The 18658-nt window shown below is 42.0% G+C and overlaps 2 protein-coding genes across 6 annotated transcripts in view; one reads left to right on the forward strand and one right to left on the reverse strand.

Moving 5' to 3' along the window:
* Positions 1 to 18658, reverse strand: part of FAM227B (family with sequence similarity 227 member B) — a 110441-nt gene that overhangs the window by 33803 nt on the left and 57980 nt on the right. The window lies entirely within an intron of this gene.
* Positions 2542 to 18658, forward strand: part of FGF7 (fibroblast growth factor 7) — a 43597-nt gene continuing 27480 nt past the window's right edge. Inside the window, exons 1-2 of one of the 2 annotated variants that reach the window (XM_028707269.2) lie at positions 2542 to 2769; positions 3274 to 3869. In XM_028707269.2, the coding sequence (XP_028563102.1) occupies positions 3584 to 3869 (286 nt within the window). In that variant the 5' untranslated portion in view covers positions 2542 to 2769; positions 3274 to 3583. The remainder of the gene's footprint in view (positions 2770 to 3273; positions 3870 to 18658) is intronic. The other variant, XM_028707272.2, reaches the window with a different exon arrangement.

Consider the following 18658-nt stretch of genomic DNA (forward strand, 5'->3'; position numbering starts at 1 on the left):
GCCGGTACAAGTATACACCATCAACAAACCAGAAAAGCAAACAGTGATGAAGATTTGGGGCTCGGCTTTGCAACATTTATTATAAAATGTGTCTTGAAAAAATGTTTTCAAGTACACAGATTTATCCATTGACATCCCAAGAATGTGCTGTTTCGCTGACCCGTATAAGAGACGTTTAAGAAATAAACTGCTTTGAACACCTGGGGCACATGCTTGAGAATAATTTTACACAATTTAGCTACCACTCCTACACACACTAAATACCCATTTATACATTCAACAGAGTATTACAGCAGAGTTAAGTTTAACATTTATAAGAGGCAGGGACATCACAAGTGGGAGTCAGTTGTCCCACCCAGTGATATTTATCATAGTCAGCCGGTTTACTGGATTTACACATGGAATGACTGTCAATTAGTAAATTAGAAAAGTATTAGTACTGTTCCAACACCTGCTAAACTCTTCTATTCTGTTAGGCCTATGCAGGCACTAAAGAAAACATATCTCCACACTAGTTTTCTGATTTTGGACTTTTATTTTTTTTAATATGGTATTTATTGTATTGTTTTACTGCTTTGATATGTTCTGTATGAATTAGGGCAATATAAATATTTTAATAAATAAATAGCTGGCAAGATGCTACACACTTAAAATGAGGTTGGCTCATTTTATCCCCTTTTTGACTGAAATAACCAGCTTATCCACACTCACCTTTTGTCCGATCTTTCAGGCAAAGGTTCACGCTTATATGCTCCACGACCAAATGTGGGTTTCTTTTTCGCCCCGGAGCTTTCCCCATGAAAAGCTGCTCTTTAGTGCTCAATTGGCACAATCAAATCGGGTTTTCTGCAGATTGCCCTCTGCTCTGATTGAGCTTTAAAGAACAGGTTTTCATGGGGAAAGCTCTGGAGCAAAAACAAACAAACCAGGTACTCAGGCATGGATCTTTAAAGCATGGGCAGTCCATAGAAAGTAAAATATACTCAGAGTCAAGAGTGGATTTCATGTTCTTTATTCAGCTCATAGTGGTGTGGAGGAATGGAAGTTCCCCCAGAATGTCTGCTTTATATACATTATTTACACAATGGGCCCACGTGATTGGCTAATTCCGGGATTCTCCTTTGGGCCAATCAGGTTGCGGATTCACTTCCACCTGGAGCTGGATTGGGTGGCTCCTGTGGACCAATCAGACTGCTGCATTCTGGATCCTATTGTTCTAGGACCAATCAGACTGCTGCATTTTGGATTCTATTCAACTCAGTGCATAACAGAAAGAGTGGAGGAAAGGTAAATGTGGATAGTGACTTCTTTGTGTGGGGTCGGTTGGAATATCCTGTGTGGAATTGAGTCAGCAACCTCCTGGGCATGTTTATGAATCATAGAATTGTAGAACTGGAACTTTTGAAAAAATGTTATTTAATTTTTTTTAAAATAGTTGGAAAGGGACCGTGAGAGTCATCTAGTCCAACCCTCTGCAATGCAGGAATCTTCTGCCCAATGTGGGGGTTGAACCCATGTCCCTGAGATTAAGAGCTCTACCAGTTGAGCAATCTAATTCTTTGGGGTTGCATGCTACTCTGCCATCATGCTTGGGACTTTTCCTTTGGAGCTGGTGTTTGACAAATGCTGACTACTGGATGAGCTACTCTCTCTGGGAGACTTTGAAGGTTGCCACTGAGATTTAAAAGTTTTTGCAATGTGTGGAGCGGGTAGAAAGGTTTGTAGGAATCGGTGGAATTAGCTTGTTTAGTTACCATCATTTCATTACTCGAGATAAAGGGGGCTTTCCACTTAGATTAAGTTTTTACTAGAAAGGTGACTGGAAAATCACCAACATGTGGAAATAGTAGGGGGAATGTTAGCTAAAGCTAGCAGAGCCACTGACAGCCATTGTCCTGTTACTGAGGTCAGCAGCTGGTCCAAGGCTCCCCTTTGCATTGGCTCTGTGGGAGCCCTCGTACACAATATAGGAGCAGATTCATACAACACTAGCTAGTTCTAAGGTGTATTGCCCTCCATTTATGTTTGTGTTCCCATTATGAGAACCATGTATCTGTAGGTGAAAAAACACACTTGCAGAAAGCAGAGAACACAGATTAGCTCAGTTTTCGATTGACACTGATATGATTGATTACGCACAGAAGCATTTGTTAGCTTATATATTTTTTGGATTTTTTTCTAACGCCCTCAATCTACCTTGCCTGTAAGAAATAACAATTCTGTGCCATTATCTGTGGGAAACGGTGATCGGAGAGGAATCAGCAGGCTTTGGGAAATGATTCAGAAAAGAATTACGCTTCACTAAATAAGGAGGCAATGCGAGCAGTGCATGAACTGGAGTCAGAAAACCCAGTATTTCTAGAAAAGTGGCAGGTTTGAGATTCAGGGCACCAGCCATGTTGATAGCTCCCTCTGATGACCATAGAATTCCACACAACATTTTATTTTTGTTCATGCAGTCAACTGACAGCTGACTGCTTGTGTCCTAATTGCTTCCAAGAGAGGTCAGCAAAGGTTTTCCTTTAAAAAAAAAAAAAGCCTGAACAGACTTAACAGTGCACATACACACACACACAAGTGTGCACGCACACGCACACATGCTCGCACACACCCTCTTGCGCGCATGTTGATTTATGGAAACAATTATGATTCTGTCGCAGTCTTTCTTGAGCTCCGAAAGTTTGTAGCTACAGTAGAGCGTCTCATGTTGCAAAAGGCAGACAACAGAAATGGAATACTTGTGTGTCCAGCTGTTATCAACAGGAGCAAGTAAGTCATCTGTCTTCTTTAAAACATCTTAAAAGATTTCTTAGCTGCTAACAGCATTTTCCGTTGTCATGATTTTGTAGTATCAGAAGCAATGCTCTCAGTGTCTTGTGAAGCAGTGGCAATGGAACTGTATATATACGGACTATGTAAAAAATAGAACTCAGTGTACTTTGTCCTGATAAATCTTAGATACCAGAGCAAGCTTTTAGGGAAATTACTACTAAGACAAATACATGAAGCAATCAAGTGAAAGAGGATGCAATAGCGGTTTTCTCCTGAAGAGTTTGGCAATTTAACTGAATCCTCAGACTCACTAGAAAACTACAGAACAGGAGAAACGAGGGCTGCATATCAACATTTAAAATGCCATGTTAATGACAGAAATTCTAGCTCACATACACATGAACCCTTTCCCCCCCTACTGTTTTATTCCCATAGCATGAAAGATAGTTGCTTTGCTTATGTAATGACCATAAAAATTTATGCATACCACTTTCTTCATAGATCTTTTGCTTTCAGTGCGAACAGAGAATACAAGTAGCAAAGGAGGACGCAGCAGCCGAGGTTATTGCAACCTGTTTCTTTAAAGGATATCCTGGCTGAAAGGATTTTAAAGGGTCAATTCTCTTCGATACCTGCATCTTAAAAATAGTAAGGACTGGAATTCTGGAAGAGGGAACAGTCGCTGGTTAAATTACTTTACAATTCAAGGGAAAGGCAGAGGAGGACAGGTCAATGACCAAGGAAAGACGATCTACTGAAGACGGATTTTTTTCATTATGTTGTTCGTGAGTACCCAGAACACTGCACTATAATGCACAAATGGATATTGACATGGATCCTGCCAACTTTGCTCTACAGATCATACTTTTACATTATCTTCCTCGTGGGCGCTATATCATTAGCTTGCAATGACATGACCCCAGAGCAAATGGCTACAAATGCAAACTGTTCTTCCCCTGAGCGACATACCAGAAGTTATGATTATATGGAAGGGGGGAATGTAAGAGTAAGAAGACTATTCTGTCGAACTCAGTGGTATATCAAGATTGACAAGAGAGGCAAGATAAAAGGAGTATTGGAGCGTAACAGCAACTACAGTAAGTAATCTCTCTCCTGCAATATGAATGGATAGTTTTGTATCTCTATGTACTGTCAGATTTTCTTCTTCTTAATGTAACTTATGGTGCCCTAGTTCTTTTAAAGCATACTGACTATGCCTTCCTAATAATGTGGCAGGACATTTGGTACTGATTTTGAAATACGTCATTTTCAAGAATACGTTTCCAATATGTTGTAGATCTGCTAATGTATTACTGGCAGCTGGCAACTATTAACAGAAAAAGACTATTATAACAAGTGAATTAAGGTTGTTAAGTATTAAAAGTTTCAAACCACAAAGCTCTATGCTCATAAAATTATTATGAAACATTAAAGAATGCCTGTAGTATACACCCTACCTGTAAGTATAATGTCTTAACACCATAGGAAAACTTATCCACACCTCAAATTGAAGCAGAGACAATGATGAATGATACCTTGCAAAAACTAGCCTGCAAAACTAGCCTTGCAAAAAAAACTTTGCCAAACCTGGAATGAAGACGAATTTCTTTCAGGGTCCTTTTTCACCACAATGATAATAAAATGTAACAGTATTTTCTTCTGTCGCGCCATCCATGATTTTTATCTATTTAGCTTAATAGGGAAGGCAACCTATTTTTAAAACCTGCAGGAGATTGTTAAATGCCAATTTTGATGTTGACACACATCTCTTGAAAGATTTTTCATCCGAGAGTATTTTAATAGCATTATATATAGATCTTATGATAGTATGTGTTTATTGTGCACAGGTAAGTACTGTAAATATATTAAAAACAATTTAACAATAATAAACAATATATTTCAATGCTGATGATAATGGTAAAGAGTAGATCACCAATTCTTGTACTTAATTGTGGTATAGCGCATGCTGTCTTGGGAAATAGAGATCTGATCTACTCAATTCTCTGTCTAAGTACTTATGAGAAACATTCATCATGGTCTGTGATTCACCTTCTTTTAATGTTGATGTCTGTATTAGTCCATTTTAATCTTGCAGGCAGGCAGTTGGAATAGACCAAATATCAATGTAAGGACATAAAAACAAACCTAGAGGTATTTTCTGGACCCTACTACAAGCAGGGACCCACTGATATGCCAAATTCAAGTAAACAAAACAACAAGATACCAGTATGTTCCATAGAGAACAGAGAAAAATTTCTCCCCAATTTCTGCAATGCTGAAAAAGAGAGCCATGCTTGTATTTTATCTCCACATTTGTTGCCTCCTACATTTCTGGATGGGTTTCTAGCACCTCACACTGACCAACAGTGATAGAAACAAACTTTAATTAGGTTAGCTAGTGGTTCAGTTTATCATATTTAAGATATGTTTTAGGTCTTTGTTTCACACAATCTTGATTTCGGTATATAGGCTAATGCTTTTAAATGAATAAAGCAATCTTGTTGGATGTGGGATTAGAAGTTACAGGAACAAAAAACTGTAGATACCTTTTGCATAAGTTTGGGAATATAACATGTAACTAAGACTGACTATCTTAGGTACATTGCATTTAAATGTACTTACATGTACAGCATTGTATTATATATCCTTCTGAAAACTGCTATACAGTTAACACACAAATAACTGAAAAAAGAAGACTGAATTTTCATCTATGCCTCAACCATCTCATGTATCAGGAGAAGCCTCTATCACACCTAACTTTGAGTAATACTCAATTAAACTGATGGAATTTACTTTCTTTCAACATGCTGAAGCAATCATATTGATTTCAGTATATCCAATCCAGAATCAGTGTTCTGAACTGAGGACCCTCATTTCAGCACTCTGCAGGTGCTCCAAATGGTATAGGAAGATCCCATACAAGCAGGCTTTATAAGTTAGGGAATCTATGTGCATGTAGTACTAATAATACTAATGTATAAAGCTGTACGGGACGCGGGTGGCGCTGTGGGTAAAAGCCTCAGCGCCTAGGGCTTGCCGATCGAAAGGTCGGTGGTTCGAATCCCCGCGGCGGGGTGCGCTCCCGTTGCTCGGTCCCAGCGCCTGCCAACCTAGCAGTTCGAAAGCACCCCCGGGTGCAAGTAGATAAATAGGGACCGCTTACTAGCGGGAAGGTAAACGCCGTTTCCATGTGCGGCTCTGGCTCGCCAGAGCAGCGATGTCACGCTGGCCATGTGACCCGGAAGTGTCTTCGGACAGCGCTGGCCCCCGGCCTCTTGAGTGAGATGGGCGCACAACCCTAGAGTCTGTAAAGACTGGCCCGTAAGGGCAGGGGTACCTTTACCTTTACTAAAGCTGTACCTGTCCACTGAAAAAAATATGGGGAAGTCCTTACACATGTGGCGGTCTGCATATGAACTGGAATTACTGGATAATCAAATTGCCAATTTATGCAGGTGAGGGTCTTAGGTACATTAATCTGAAACAAATACTTTTGAGATGACCTCTCCATATGCCAGTGTATCTTGTGAAAGCCACAAAATCATGTCACTGAATATTCACACCATCACATTCTATTAAACCCAGATGCCTACATTCTTCCTTCTCTAAAATGAGCAGAAAACAGAAATCACTGAAGAGCAGTTGAATTCTAATTTGTTTCTACGCCGACTCCAAGTAATACAGAACAAAAGAGAGTACTGGAAATATGCATGCATAAGACCAATTTCAAGAGAGAGAGGAGGTAAAATATGTAAAGGCTAGAAAATGGATATTACTAAATGGACAATTTTTCCTCTGCTGTAGGTGTTGCAATGAAAAAGAGGCATGTGCCACTATAGATAGCTACAGCCCGTGAGAAACAAATGGGGGCAGAACTGTTTAATGCTGCTCCACTTCTCCACTTCTCTCTATAAACCAACTCCTATGTCTTTGCTATCTAATCTGACACCATGCAATTGCACTTAGATGTTTGTAAATATGTGCCATGGTGCCCCAGCCCTTGATCATTTAAAAGAAAACCAGATGAAGGAAAGGAAAAGGAGTGTCTAATCCTGTTTCTCTACCCAAAATCTCTGCCCATGGCTTTTCCCCCTGTAGGGTTGAAAGAACATGTACTCTTCCCATTCATTTTTCCTTGTCCGCCATGTCTTTCTAGATTGTGAGCCTCAGGGTTGGGACTGCCTTAGGATATTGTAGTGTTAGAAAAGGTTCCAGTAAGATCAACCAAAATTATCAAGGGGATGAAGAAAGGTTGCAGCGTCTAGGTGTTTTTAGTTTAGAGAAAAGGTGAGTAAGTGGTGACATGATAGAAGTTTATAGAATTATGCATGGCATGGAGAAAGTGGATACAGAAAAGTTCTTCTCCCTCTCGCCTAAAAATATAACTTGTGGGCATCCCATAATGCTGAATGTTGGGAGATTTGAGACAGTCAAAAGAAAGCACTTCTTCATGCTATGCATAGTTAAACTATGATACTTTCTCCCACAGGAGGCAGTGATGCCCACTAACTTGAAAGTCTTTAAAAGAGGATTAGGCAAACTCACGGAGGAGAGGGTTATTGATGGCTGCTAGCCAGGCTGGCTATGCTCTGTCTCCACAGTTAAAGGTACAACGCTTCTGAATACCAGCTGCCGGAAACCACAGGAGGAGAAAGTGCTCTTGTGCTCCAATCCTGTTAACATGGGTCTAAAGGAGTGGGTGGCGCTGTGGTCTAAACCACCGAGCCTCTTGGGCTTGCTGATCAGAAGGTCGGCAGTTTGAATCCCCGCGATGGGGTGAGCTCCCATTGCTCTGTCCCAGCTCCTGCCAACCTAGCAGTTTGAAAGCACACCAGTACAAGTAGACAAATAGGTACCACTGCGGTTGGAAGGTAAACGACATTTCTTTGCACTCTGGTTTCCATCACGGTGTTCTGTTGCACCAGAAGCAGTTTAGTCATGCTGGCTACATGATCCAGAAAGCTGTCTGTGGACAAACGCCGGCTCCCTCGGCCTGAAAGCGTGATGAGCGCCGCAACCCCATAGTTGCCTTTGACTGGACTTAACCATCCAGGGGTCCTTTACCTTTACCTTTAACCACATGGGACTATAGATGGGCAACTGTGAGAATAGGATGCTGGTTTACCACAGGCATATAGTCAGCCACTGTGAGAACAGGATGTTAGGTTAGATGGGCCATTGGCTTGATCCAGCAGGCTTTTTATATTCTTAGTACTGATTCTGTAAGTCACTCTGAGAGGTAAAGGATGGCATAGGACATAAATACCTTAAAGTTTCAACCCAAGCTAAACAAACATATACAATTTTATAGGATGGCTCATTATCTATATTTTGGTGAAATATCTATTCCCCATTCTCCAGCCCGCTTCTTCTGAAAAAGCTAGAACTGAAGCTTCTTGCCCAATAAATAAGGTGGATTTCCATCCCAACTTTAAAGAAAAACGAATGATTTGTCTCCTGTTTCCACTACTGTGCAACCATTTTGCCTGCCCTTCAGTTGTCAGACCTCAACCATCCCCTAGAATTCTGCTGCTAAAATATCTGTGATCCACTTCGTGGACTTTTCTGATTAAAAGCGGTACAGAAATACTTGACATGAAACGAAATATTTCGCCAATCTCATCATTCAGAACATGTGGCACCACTCATTAAAACCCTATGGGGGTTTCTTATCCACACCTCTCTTCAGTCCAGGCATGCCTAAGAAGTCGGCATTCTTACACTGGAAACCCTCTTTGGCTTCTCATACACCCTTGCTCTTTCTATTCTCCACATCTTCTATTGTCAGCTCTCCAAAGCTTCTTTGCATGCCACACACTCTCCTTTGCTGCTCCTTATGCTTGTAATTCTCTCTGAGAACACCTAGATCAGGAGTGGTAAATGTGGTGCCTTCCAAATGTTGCTGGACTACAACCCCTATCAGCCCAAACCAGCATGGCAATTTTTAGGGGATGATGGGAGTTGTAGGCAACAATGTCTGCAGAACACTACTTTGGCTACCTTTGAACTAGATTATACTACTTCAAGGGACACGGGTGGCGCTGTGGGTTAAACCACAGAGCCTAGGACTTGCTGATCAGAAGGTCGGCGGTTCGAATCCCTGCGACGGGGTGAGCTCCCATTGCTCAGTCCCTGCTCCTGCCAACCTAGCAGTTCGAAAGCATGTCAAAGTGCAAGTAGATAAATAGGTACCGCTCCGGCAGGAAGGTAAACGGTGTTTCCGTGCGCTGCTCTGGTTTACCAGAAGTGGCTTAGTCATGCTGGCCACATGACCCGGAAGCTGTACGCCGGCTCCCTCAGCCAGTAAAGCGAGATGAGCGCCGCAACCCCAGAGTCGGTCACGACTGGACCTAATGGTCAGGGGTCCCTTTACATTTACCTTTATACTACTTCAAATCCCTTCTTCAAAACCCATCTCATCCACGAGAATTTCCCTTTGTTCCCAGCGAAACTAAGCCTGAATATATGCAACTAAACTTGTGTATTTATTTCCTGTTCCACCTGCCTCCATGTTCCATGTTCCTCCTCTTCCTTTCCTGCTCCCATTGAAATTTAGATTGTAGGCTCATAGGAACAGGGACCTGTCTTTTTCTTTTTTTATGCACACTGACAGTTCTACATTAATAAACATTAATAACACGCTAAACAAATTTGAGGACTCTGATAACATTTTCTAGAGAGCTGGTTTCCCCCATTTCCATGTACTATGTAGCTTGCTTCCCTGAATCACCTAGATATTCTTTTATGCTTTGTGTGGTGCTCCTTATATGTTTGCAAAACTCTGTGGTTCATGTGTATTACTCTGTTTAGAGAAACATGCCAAAGGGCGAGGTCTTTTTGCCCTTTCCAACCGTATTAGTCTATGGCAGGCATGTCCAACAGGTAGATGGCGGTATGAAGTTTAGTGACCGCCTTTGGCCTCCCCTCCCCTAAAAAAAGCTCAACAACTCCTGGCAAGGACAATGGGTAGATCACAGCTGGTCTTTTTATACTGTGAGTAGATTGCAGTCTCTTGGGAGTTGGATGTGCCTGGTCTATGGAAATTGAATACTGTCTGGCATTAACTAGTTTTATGTCATATCAAAATACAGTCATACCTCGGGTTGAAGGAGCTTCGGGTTAAGCATTTTTGGGTTGCGCTTTGGGAGCGTGTTACTTCCGGGTTTCGCCGCTCGCGCATGCGCAGACGCTCAAAATGATGTTGCGCGCATGCGCGGAAGCAGCGAATTGTGACCCGGCAGACATGGGTTGCATTTGCTTCAGGATGCGAACGGGGCCCCGGAACGGATCCCGTTCGCATCCCGAGGTACCACTGTACATTCTTAAGTAAATTCTTTACAAACTATATGAAATGTAAAACTGCATTTAGCTCCGTCCTACTGTGAAGGTCCCAGTGCTAAACACAGTGTCAGCCTGATTCAAAAGACTTACTCTGGTATGTCTGATGGTAGCACTGGCAAAATATCTCTGCAGGTCTAATAAAATATAAACTGTGTATGTTATGCTGGTGCAGTTGTTGATACACCTTGTTCTATGGTTGTATTTAACATTTGCACCTGACTTCCAGATACTTAAAGTAGTAATTTTGAATGTTTCACTAAGTTACATCAAAAGAACCCCTTATACATATATTTTCTATTTTTTTGGTTATGGCTTCAGATAATCTCATTTGCACACCACAAACCCCACTTGTCTTAAAAGAGGCATGAAAAAGCTTGTGACCCACTAAGCTGGAAACCACCTACTTGGTCAGGTATGGCAGCTCACGGATGACTCTAATTTTGATTGGTTGCTTGAGCCTGCAGAAGCATGTGGGTTGTGCCTATCGGGATACAGTACATGGATGGTGGGCTGCATTCATTCAGCTAACAGGTTACAAGTTGTGCAGGCCTAGATGAGAACAGGGCTGATGGCAGCTGCCCCTATTTAACCTCTCCTTAGGGGCAGCCCTGCTCTGATATACAAACCAAATTCATCTGATAGCCAGAAAGTATTACAAGATGTAAGATGAACCTCCGCTTAAAGAGTCAGATGCTGTAGAAGAAGCCAAACTTTGACGATTTGTTCTGTCACATATGTAAAAAAAATCACTTTAAATTTCTTAGGCTAATCTGGAGGCTTCTGAGAAGTATCTGCTATTAGAAATTTTGCTAGCTCAAGTCATCTAGGGCAGTTTATAGAAATCAATTTGCCTGCTTCAACCTTGTATTTTAAACGAATAGGGGGCAAAAGTGTGACATCATCTCTATCAGCATGTCTGGATTTTCTCATGATTAACATTACAGATTTCCAAAGCTGGAACATGTGGGGGATTTCTGTTTCCAGTTAGATCTGTGCTCTATAAAGCAGATTGCAAGAGTACAGAATAGCATGGAATTTACCCACGACGAAGCTATGTATTTTGGATTTCACACCAACATAAAAGTGCATGGTGTAAGCCACTAATATATAAAATGTGCATCAAGAGAGCATCCTTATTCATATTTCATCTAGGTACTATACAAAACAGAAAGTAGGCAAAGCCAACTTTCTCTCAGATTGAATGCCCAAACCATCAATATAAACTGCCAGATAAAGGATGCTTAATGTTCTTCCCTCTTTTTGCATTAGTCAATGTAAGTATGCAACCATCTTAAGAATATAATGAAATAATAAGTAAAATGTCATGCAGATGAATAAAGCACTCATATTCTTTATGGGTTTTTATTCAAAACCTTATAAATCACAGAATAATGTAGCCTCCTGAAAAGAAAAGAAGCAAGTGACAATTTCACTCAGCATGTGGATGACGTGCCCTTTGTTTTATTAATCTTATGTGGTTCTAAATTACCATAGTTTTTGGGATCGTGAGCAGAAATTTATCAAATATGTTAATGTAACTTTCAATACTGGTCTGTGTCTATGAAAACCCCCTATATGCCCCCAACTGATTATTTTGCAGCTCTCTGAAGTCATTGTTTTCAAAATATTTAACTTAAAATGGCTGGGTGATCCTGGCTAATCAGAGATCACATAGTGAACATTTTGATGCCATGTAAAAAGGTAAAGGGACCCCTGACCATTAGGTCCAGTCGCGGATGACGGGGTTGCGGCGCTCATCTCGCTTTATTGGCCGAGGGATCCAGCGTATAGCCAGCATGTGGCCAGCATGACTAAGCTGCTTCTGGCGAACCAGAGCAGTGCACGGAAACGCTGTTTACCTTCCCGCCGGAGCGGTACCTATTTATCTACTTGCACTTGGCATGCTTTTGAAGTGCTAGGTTGGCAGGAGCAGAGACCGAGCAACGGGAGCTCACCCCGTAGCGGTGATTCGAACTGCCGACCTTCTGATCGGCAAGTCCTAGGCTCTGTGGTTTAGACCACAGTGCCACCTGCGTCCCCTGATACCATGTAACAACGGGCTACACAATTACATCATTGTGGATAAACAAAGCCCCCCACCATTACTTTGTTTGAATGAGGGAGAGGCAAAAGAAGGAGCACACCCCCATTTCTCAGGTGACCAGGCCTATCTGTGCTGCATGGGAGGGGGGCATCAGCCCAGATTACTCAGCAAAGGGAACAAAATCCCATTTCCACTCTCACCTGCCCATATCTGAACAAGCTTGCAAAGGGGTATGGGGGGGAGGGTGAAAATGTTTGTGCAATGCAACTTCATTCTGCAACTGGATCTAATGGTCGGGGGTACCTTTACCTTTACTTGATGCCTAAAAACAATCACAAAGAGGCTACCTTGGCTATTAATTGGTAATTAAATTAAAAAGAAAACTGTGACACCCCACTAAGCTATACAAAGCCAGTCAAGTAGACCAACCCCACAGGCACCATACCTAGCTTGCTTTTGCTAGATGCCAGAGAATGCAAAAGAAGTAAACTACCAAGCAGTTAGGAAATCACGTACATTACCAGGTTGCTGCATTCAGCTTATGTGGTGCAAGTCTGGTTTATTTGATATAACCATCTGCCCTACCTATTGTTGTTGTTGTTGTTTAGTCGTTTAGTCGTGTCCGACTCTTTGTGACCCCATGGACACCCGCAGGGGTGTGGCGTGTGTCCTGTGGGCGTGCCGTGCCATGCCACCTGCGGGGGCGTGGCACCCAGCGCTGGCAAGGGGGCAGCCGCGATAGAACCCCACTGGGATCGTGCTGCCGGGGGCGGAATGCTCCCCTGCACCCCTCTTCCTCCGCCAGTGATGCCAGGCACTCCTGTCTTCTACTGCCTCCCGCAATTTGGTCAAACTCATGCTGGTAGCTTTGAGAACACTGTCCAACCATCTCGTCCTCTGTCGTCCCCTTCTCCTTGTGCCCTCCATCTTTCCCAACATCAGGGTCTTTTCCAGGGAGTCTTCTCATCTCATGAGGTGGCCAAAGTACTGGAGCCTCAGCTTCAGGATTTGTCCTTCCAGTGAGCACTGGAGCACCAGGAGACACAACTCCAGGCTTCCCCCTCAGACTCCTATACCAAACTCCCTCAAAAATGCCCCTCTTTAAATTCCTGGTCATGAGAGTTTTGCCTGTCAGATTTCTTCCTGTAGGGCTCGTATTAAAAGCGTAGCAGCCATGCCTTCCTTCCTCAACATGGAGGCGTAGTGATGGGAAAATAGAAATACGTAAGCCAAAGCTGGCAAATTGGCCTCTTCTTAGCAATTCTCAGTAATATGGCTGCAGGTTGGCTAGTTGCAGCTACTCAGTTTCCTTTTCACTATTTAGCTTTTGTGATGGAGGAGGGAAACTAAACTTCGCATCCCTTCGCAGAGGAAACTACATTTCCCAGTGTTCATTGCAGGGAATGAGTCAAATGGGTTGAGTCCCAAAGCTTGTCAAGGTTTCAGCCTTCGCTGAATGGGGAGGGAGTCTAGCAGGTGTCGCTGTTGTCACTGATCCAACAAACCCCATGTTCAGAACAGTTGCCATGGCGGCACCCATGGTTATCAGACTTTGAAAACTGGTATCACTGGATCATCAGTTGAATTAAGGTGCAATTAATTGTTGCTGTTTTGAATTTTATTGTGATATCATATTCTTTAGTGGGTTGTGCACGTTACTGTTCTGAATAATAGGGTTTTTTTTGGGGGGGGGCAGAGCGCTGAGGATGTATTTATGGAACCAAAGGGTGGAGGGTGGCCGTCTGTAAAAGTTTGGGAACCACTGCGTTAAGCAAAGCAGAAGGAGTGAGAAGAGAAAATTGCCACCGTGGAATGCCCACTTTTCCAAAATGCATCTTGCACCATTGTGGTATAGCTTTTGGCATCAGGTTGAGACAATACCTCTTTAGTCAGTTCTTTTGGTGAATGGATGTTTCTCTGCCCGCTGTATTGCTGCACCATTGTTGTGATTTTGTTTGGTTCTGCAGTTTTTAATCTAATGATTTTAATGGATTGTATATTGTTTAAATTGTGGTTATTTATCTAACCCGCCCTGGGACCAGTCGGTGAAGGGTGGGCTGTATGTATAAATAATGAATAGATAAATAATGTAGTTCAGCCAAATAGCGTAGTTAAATGATGGGGTTCAATTTTTTTTCTGGCAAGTGCACTTTTCCAGTTGCCAAGAATATGATGGATTGCACTCTGATGCTGGCCTTGCCGCAGTCTGATCCATAAGATAGGGGCACCTGTTAACTATATCTTGCATTGGTGGAAAAAATACTAAACAATCTCATGGAATTCAATAACATTTGAAATAAGTCTCTAACTTGTCTTTATCACATTGTTCAGCCTTGGAATATTTGACAACAGGTGTTTTTGAAAATGCACAGTGCAAATTCTCTTTCCCTCACCTACTGGATAATACCAAACAGTTATCAGAGTAGAAGGCAAGCGTGTAAATAAATATAATAGGAAATGGATTTCAGCCAAAGAGCCCTGGCAACTCTCATTTAGCACTGGAAGGATTAACATTTTGTACGTCTCTAAAGTTACATTTCAGCACTGATGTTCCCAGGTGTATATTTAGTGTGCATACATCATTATGTAGCAGATATAAATTAAGCTTTGAAATGATGAGCCATTTCAATAGCAACGGTGTCCTAATTCTTGGACTGGCACCAACAGGAATGCCTGCGTTTACTAGCTGAGCTTCTTCTTGGACATCAAGTTGGTGACTAGGGAATAAACGTGATGAATAACGGTACAGCAGGCCACCAACAGCCAGAAGAAATCACTCTGCAGCTAACACAAATAACTGTTCTTCAGCTTGGGAACGAAGGGCAGAGTGAGAGCCAAAAAAACACTCCCATGAAAAAAGCGCTGATTGAAACAGATGTGAGACAAAGTCTTGACCTCTCAAACCTATGCTTCGTTGCTCTTCTTTGTGCTTTCTCTTCTTTCTACTGGCATGTTTCGGACATAACAATGTTATGCCTTCTGCCCAGATGCTCAGTCCGCAACCTTCTCCTCCTATACCTAACTTCAGTGCTTGTTAAACCACAGCTTCCTGTTAAATCTGAAGCATTTATTGGACTACAAGTTATGATATGAAACCAGGATCAGATCAGGCTGCAGTCCTAACTCCACTTTCCTGGGAGTAAGCCCCGCTGAATTAAATAGGTCTCCCAATGGTTAAGACTCTGCTGTAAGATTGTTACATCTGAACCAAGCCAGTGTATTCTACCCACATTCCATCATTTCTCATACAAATCTGAATATTGCACAAGCAATATAATGGGTGTATTGTAATAGCTTGAGTGTGAGCTGTGATTTTGAGGTCCCCTATTCACACATCATTGGCAATGAATTCTGTGTGCAGTAGTGAGACAAGTCACTTTTTATCAGACTTAGCTCTCCATCTGCAAAACAGGGGTAACAACACTTACAGGGCTGATTGAAGAATTACTGAGAGAATCTATATGGCGCTTTTGAACACTCAAAAACTTTTACTATCAAATGTAAATATTATTGATAGCAAAGTCATGAGATGAAATGGTTTCTCTACATATCATTATCAATTTGGTGTCTCTTTATTGCTTGCTTTGATTATTTAATTTTCCAGCTTTGCAACACTCCAAACTTTCTACAGTCTGCATCCATAATATAACGACGTGTTGATGTGCATTCTAGGATGTATTAAAACAATTTTATTTGACCTGTCATATGGCGGTTTGGACAAATAAAAACAGATTTCATTCAATTGAAGAATTATATGCATTCTTACTTTTAATTATTGTTACCTAGTCCATACCAATAAAATCAATAGAATAAATAAATGGATGGTTGGTAACCAGAAATGGGAGACCTACTTCACGACTGCAACTAACTGCAAATAACAGTCTTTTGTCACTTGCCTGCTCTTTTTGCAGAATTGTCAAGCTTATATGACTATTTCTGGCAGTTATAAATGTCAGTATCTCGTTGGACTTTGTTCAGTTTCAGGGGTCCCCCCCTAAAATATTAAAATATATTTTAAAAAAAACTATCTTAATTTAGGAAAAATGATATGCACCCTACCTAAACTAGCAGGCTGCAATCCAGTACTCACTTGTTTGGGAGTAAGCCCCCTTGCATTGTTAAATTAAAAAGAGAACAGAGGCCAGTTTCTATAGCTGCTGTACTATTAGCCTATGAAAGTTTCGTAACACATGATATCATTTGTATGACTGGAAAAACTTCTCTGTGCAACAAACGGTGCTGAAAACTTGGAAATGGATATTCACAGATGTGGCTGACAATTGCACACACAATTCAAGAAAGGCAGTAAAAACAATAATGAAATCAATATGCCTTATTAATTTGTTATGATTCCAAGTTTGAAAGAAAAAACCCACCCAAGTCAACTTGGTTATAACAGGATTGGTTGATTTACATATAACTCCTATATTATTATTATTATTATTATTATTATTATTATTATTATTATTATTATTATTATTCCATCAGTTCTACCACCTCCTAGAATGCAAAAGGCCCCATACTACTTGGAAAAGCTCTACCAGACAGCATATTAAGGATGCGGTTGAAGCAGTAAATATGCCTTCTTTGCTGCCTTCATAGCCATTGTGTAGGCCTAATTATGAGCCCTCACCAGTGCTTGATAGCATTTGACTGGAGTTTTTCTCCATTTGAGGTCAATCTATCTTCTGTCTTATTTCATTGCCCCAAGCTTTGACTCAATGGCATTTGCTTAATATTTTGTATAGGGTGAGGCCTCTAAATATAATGTGCCAAGATCTTCAGCTAATGTAATCTGATACAGCTCTATTCAAATCAATGCTCACACGTCAGGTTGTCGTGATAGGAGTCTCTAGACTTATTGGGGAAATGACCGAAGTGTAAAAGCCACAAAAATGTCTGAAGTTAAACAGATGGTGCATCTGGGAAAAAGTTAAGCAGGCTCCAGTAGGGGTTCTATTTACACTTTTCAAGCTGCCGTTCATGCTTTCTTCTGAGGACAATCAGCCGCAGCTCTTACTTCCCTTTCTAAATTTTGCTAGAAGAGGTTTGATCCGGAGGGAGTGATAGTTGGAACAGATGAAGGGTGACAGTAATAATGGCTGAGCTATGATCATGCTGAGCCCAGCTACCCCTAGCACTGATTGTGGGTGTGGCTCTGATACCGAACACTCAGTCAACTTCCCATGAGCTGGAAGATTTCAAATGTGGTGTGGTATGGGCATAGCCAAGGTTGGGGACAGCTGCCCCCCCATCAAGTAAAACAATAGAAACAACTAGCTGACCAATCACATTGGTCCTGCCCCCCCCAAAAAAATCCTGGCTACGCCCATGTATGTAGTCATCAGCATTGATTGGGGGTAGGTTTCATTATTATACTGATGAAAGCCAGCTCAATATTTCTTTAACTAAGCATATGGGAGTTACCAGGGACGCGGGTGGCGCTGTGGGTTAAACCACAGAGCCTAGGACTTGCCAATCAGAAGGTTGGCGGTTTGAATCCCCGTGACGGGGTGAGCTCCCGTTGCTCGGTCCCTGCTCTTGCCAACCTAGCAGTTCGAAAGCATGTCAAAGTGCAAGTAGATAAAGAGGTACCGCTCTGGCAGGAAGGTAAACGGCGTTTCTGTGCGCTGCTCTGGTTCGCCAGAAGCGGCTTAGTCATGCTGGCCACATGACCTGGAAGCTGTACGCCGGCTCCCTCAGCCAATAAAGCGAGATGAGCGCCGCAACCCCAGAGTCGGCCACGACTGGACCTAATGGTCAGGGGTCCCTTTACCTTTACGGGAGTTACCACCTCTTTCCTGAACCACTATTTGGATGCTTTTAGTCAATAAGATGCGAGGGAATGAAATAAGACTGAATCCAGGAAAGACAGTGATTACACTGGGGGTGGGAGGAATGCTCAGGTCTTGGACTATGTTGGTAATGGTTGTGGTAGATGGGGTTGAAATATTCCTATTTGAAGCCCAGGGATGCTCCATGGGCTCATCTTTGCTCCAGGATAAACAAGAAATAATGTTTGCCAGTGCTGTATATCACCAATTGCATTTGTTACATAGGCTCTTCCCCTTCTCAGGAAGAGGTGATCCTGCCATGCCAAATCTTGGTTTTGTAGCCTCCAGGACCGACATACCTGTAGTCCATGTGTTTCTCTTCCCATCATCCCTACGGTGGCTAGAGCTGTTGGGAATTTTAGCACAAAACACCTGGAAGTCACAAAGTTGGGGAAGGCTAGACTATAGTATAATGCACCCTAGGGCTGTTGTCAAAGAAGACTTGGTTTTGGTTAGTGCAAAATGCTAGAGTACATCTCCTAATAAGCATTTGGAGACATGAGCATATTCAAGTGCTGATTTGCACTGGCTACTAACTATTTGCTCCTGGACCCAGTTCTGGTTTTAACCCTTATAGCCCCTCATGATATGGGACTTACATACCCTAGGGATTGCTTCTCTGTGTATCAGCTGTTTATGTTCAGCTGATAAGCTGTTTAGGGAAGCT

The sequence above is a fragment of the Podarcis muralis genome, chromosome 14 (assembly GCF_964188315.1).
Source record: "Podarcis muralis chromosome 14, rPodMur119.hap1.1, whole genome shotgun sequence".
Classification (NCBI taxonomy): domain Eukaryota; kingdom Metazoa; phylum Chordata; class Lepidosauria; order Squamata; family Lacertidae; genus Podarcis; species Podarcis muralis.